Here is a 3,981-nt window from a genome sequence, read left to right as displayed (position 1 = left end):
GGGAATTCTACAGAAACTCTACAGGAGGGACAGGGAAATCTACAGAAACTCTACAGGAGGGACAGGGATCACACAGGAGGGACAGGGAATTCTACAGAAACTCTACAGGAGGGACAGGGAATTCTACAGGAGGGACAGGGAATTCTACAGAAACTCTACAGGAGGGACAGGGAGTTCTACAGAAACTCTACAGGAGGGACAGGGAATTCTACAGAAACTCTACAGGAGGGACAGGGATCACACAGGAGGACAGGGAAATCTACAGTTGGGACAGGGATCACACAGGAGGACATGGAATTCTACAGGTTGACCAGGAATTCTACTGCAGGGGCAGGAATTCTGAAGGCATGACAGGCACTCTGCAGGTGGGATGGGATTCCTACAGGTGCAACAACAATGCTACAGATGGGAGAGGAATTCTACAGGAGGGCCAGGAATCCTAGAGGTGGGCCAGGAATCCTACAGGAGCAGTAGGAATTTTATAGGTGAAACAGGAATTATACGGATGAGACAGGAATCCTATAGCTGGGGCAGGAATCCTGCGGATCGGACACAAATCCAACACGTGGGCAAGGAATTCTACAGCTGGCACAGGAATTCTAAAGATGGACCATAAGTTTTACAGGTAGGACAGGAATTATACAGGAGGACTGGGATTCTACAGATGGGTATGAATTCGACAGGTAGGGAAGCAATTCTACAACGGGGTCAGGAATTCTACAGGAGTGACCAGAATTCTACAGGTGGGACAGGAATTCTACAGGTGGGCAGGAATTCTACAGGTGGGCAGGAATTCTACAGGTGGGCAGGAATTCTACAGGTGGGCAGGAATTCTACAGGTGGGACAGGAATCCTACAGGTGGGCAGGAATTCTACAGGTGGGCAGGAATTCTACAGGTGGGCAGGAATTCTACAGGAGGACTGGGATTCTACAGGAGGGATGGGAATTCTACTGCTGGGTCGGGAATTATACAGGTGGGACCAGAATTCCAAGGGTGGGACAGTTATTCTATATGTGAGACAGATATACTACAGCTGGGAAAGGAATTTGGACAGCAGGAGCTGGTAATGTTTCTGCGGTTGCCATTTACAGCTCCTCCTGACCCATCTTCTGTTTCTTTACTTGTCCCATTCCCACCCTCCTTGCTTTGCACCATCATCCCTTTTATCATTTAATCTCTCCTGCCCTCCACCCTATCACAGGCCTTCCCTTTTGTTCTTCCCTCCCCCTTTCCCTGGCTCTGTATTTGCTTAAAAACTGTTTAATCTTCAACTTCTTCCAGTTCTGACGAAAGGTCATCGACCTGAAACGTGAACTGTTTCTTTCTCCACAAATGCTGTCTGACCTGCTGAGTATTTCCAACATTTTCGGTTTTTATTTCAGGAATTATATCGATGGGACAGGAATCCTCCAAGTGAGTCAGGAATTCCACAGGTAGGAAAGTTATTTTACAGGTGGGACCAGGATTCTACAAGTGGACAAGAATTCTCCAGCTGGGTCAGGAATTTTACAGAAGGGACCAGGATTCGACAGGTCGGACAGGTATTCTATAGGTGGACGGGAATCCTTCAGTTGCAACAGGAGTTCTACGGGGGGGGGGGGGGGTCAGGAGTTCTACAGGGGGGGGGGGAACAGGAGTTCTACGGGGGGGGGGGAACAGGAGTTCTCCGGGGGGGGTGTCAGGAGTTCTACGGGGGGGGGGGAACAGGAGTTCTCCGGGGGGGAACAGGAGTTCTACGGGGGGGGAACAGGAGTTCTACGGGGGGGGGGGAACAGGAGTTCTCCGGGGGGGGAACAGGAGTTCTACGGGGGGGGAACAGGAGTTCTACGGGGGGGGGAGGGAACAGGAGTTCTACGGGGGGGGGGGGAACAGGAGTTCTCCGGGGGGGGAACAGGAGTTCTCCGGGGGGGGAACAGGAGTTCTACGGGGGGGGAACAGGAGTTCTACGGGGGGGGAACAGGAGTTCTACGGGGGGGGGGGAACAGGAGTTCTCCGGGGGGGGGGGGAACAGGAGTTCTACGGGGGGGGGGGAACAGGAGTTCTACAGGGGGGGGGGAACAGGAGTTCTACGGGGGGGGGGAACAGGAGTTCTACGGGGGGGGGGAACAGGAGTTCTACGGGGGGGGGGGAACAGGAGTTCTACAGGGGGGGGGGGGAACAGGAGTTCTACAGGGGGGGGGGGAACAGGAGTTCTACGGGGGGGGGGAACAGGAGTTCTACAGGGGGGGGGGGGGGAACAGGAGTTCTACGGGGGGGGGGGAACAGGAGTTCTACAGGGGGGGGGGGTCAGGAGTTCTACAGGTAAAGAAGGAATATTAGAGGGTGAGGGAACCCTAACAGTGACCCTAATACCAGGAATTGTACCTCTGGGGCCTGAATGCGGCGGGTTCGACAGAGGGTAAACCAGGTGTCCCCCCCGGACTGTGGGCCCGGATTTGCTGGGACTCGGGGGCTGGAGGCGGCGGGCTCTAGGACCGGGGGAGCCGGAGCCCGGCGCGGGGCTGGAGCGGGAACGAGGTTGTTTACCAGAGAGGAGCTGCCGATGGATCGGGGCGGCGGGCGGAGGGAGAGCGGGGCCCGGGGGCGGGGGCCGGGGCCGGGGCCGGCCTGGGGCTGCAGCTGGTGGCTCTGCTCCTGCAGGTGGTCTCGGCGATTGGAGCTGCCCCGCGTCCAGGTAAAGACTGGGGGGCTGGGAGAATGGGGGGATAGGGGGGGAGATATGGAGAATGGGGGGATAGGGGGGAGATATGGAGAATGGGGGGATAGGGGGGAGATATGGAGAATGGGGGGATAGGGGGGAGAGATATGGAGAATGGGGGGATAGGGGGGAGAGATATGGAGAATGGGGGGATAGGGGGGAGAGATATGGAGAATGGGGGGATAGGGGGGGAGATATGGAGAATGGGGGGATAGGGGGGAGATATGGAGAATGGGGAGGGGATAGGGGGGAGAGATATGGAGAATGGGGGGATAGGGGGAGATATGGAGAATGGGGGGATAGGGGGAGATATGGAGAATGGGGGGAGATGGGGATGGGGGGATAGGGGGGAGAGATATGGAGAATGGGGGGATAGGGGGGAGATATGGAGAATGGGGGGATAGGGGGGAGATATGGAGAATGGGGGGATAGGGGGGAGATATGGAGAATGGGGGGATAGGGGGAGAGATATGGAGAATGGGGGGATAGGGGGAGAGATATGGAGAATGGGGGGATAGGGGGGGAGATATGGAGAATGGGGGGATAGGGGGGAGATATGGAGAATGGGGGGATAGGGGGAGAGATATGGAGAATGGGGGATAGGGGGAGAGATATGGAGAATGGGGGGATAGGGGGGAGATATGGAGAATGGGGGGATAGGGGGAGAGATATGGAGAATGGGGGGATAGGGGGGAGATATGGAGAATGGGGGGATAGGGGGGAGATATGGAGAATGGGGGGGATAGGGGGGAGATATGGAGAATGGGGGGATAGGGGGAAGATATGGAGAATGGGGGGATAGGGGGGAGAGATATGGAGAATGGGGGGATAGGGGGGAGATATGGAGAATGGGGGGATAGGGGGGAGATATGGAGAATGGGGGGATAGGGGGGAGAGATATGGAGAATGGGGGGATAGGGGGAGATATGGAGAATGGGGGGATAGGGGGAGATATGGAGAATGGGGGGAGATGGGGATGGGGGGATAGGGGGGAGAGATATGGAGAATGGGGGGATAGGGGGGGAGATATGGAGAATGGGGGGATAGGGGGAGATATGGAGAATGGGGGGATAGGGGGGGAGATATGGAGAATGGGGGGATAGGGGGGAGTTATGGAGAATGGGGGGATAGGGGGAGAGATATGGAGAATGGGGGGATAGGGGGAGAGATATGGAGAATGGGGGGATAGGGGGGAGATATGGAGAATGGGGGGATAGGGGGGAGATATGGAGAATGGGGGGATAGGGGGAGAGATATGGAGAATGGGGGGATAGGGGGAGA

At 56.4% G+C, this 3,981-nt stretch overlaps 1 protein-coding gene across 1 annotated transcript in view; it reads left to right on the top strand.

Moving 5' to 3' along the window:
• Positions 1 to 2,379: 2,379 nt before the first annotated feature.
• Positions 2,380 to 3,981, top strand: part of pik3ip1 (phosphoinositide-3-kinase interacting protein 1) — a 62,870-nt gene continuing 61,268 nt past the window's right edge. Inside the window, exons 1-2 of the mRNA XM_067978122.1 lie at positions 2,380 to 2,400; positions 2,475 to 2,676. Coding sequence (XP_067834223.1) covers positions 2,380 to 2,400; positions 2,475 to 2,676 — 223 coding nt within the window. The remainder of the gene's footprint in view (positions 2,401 to 2,474; positions 2,677 to 3,981) is intronic.

The sequence above is a fragment of the Heptranchias perlo genome, unplaced genomic scaffold (genome assembly GCF_035084215.1).
Source record: "Heptranchias perlo isolate sHepPer1 unplaced genomic scaffold, sHepPer1.hap1 HAP1_SCAFFOLD_228, whole genome shotgun sequence".
NCBI classification, from domain to species: domain Eukaryota; kingdom Metazoa; phylum Chordata; class Chondrichthyes; order Hexanchiformes; family Hexanchidae; genus Heptranchias; species Heptranchias perlo.
This window is presented reverse-complemented; position numbering and strand designations above follow the sequence as displayed.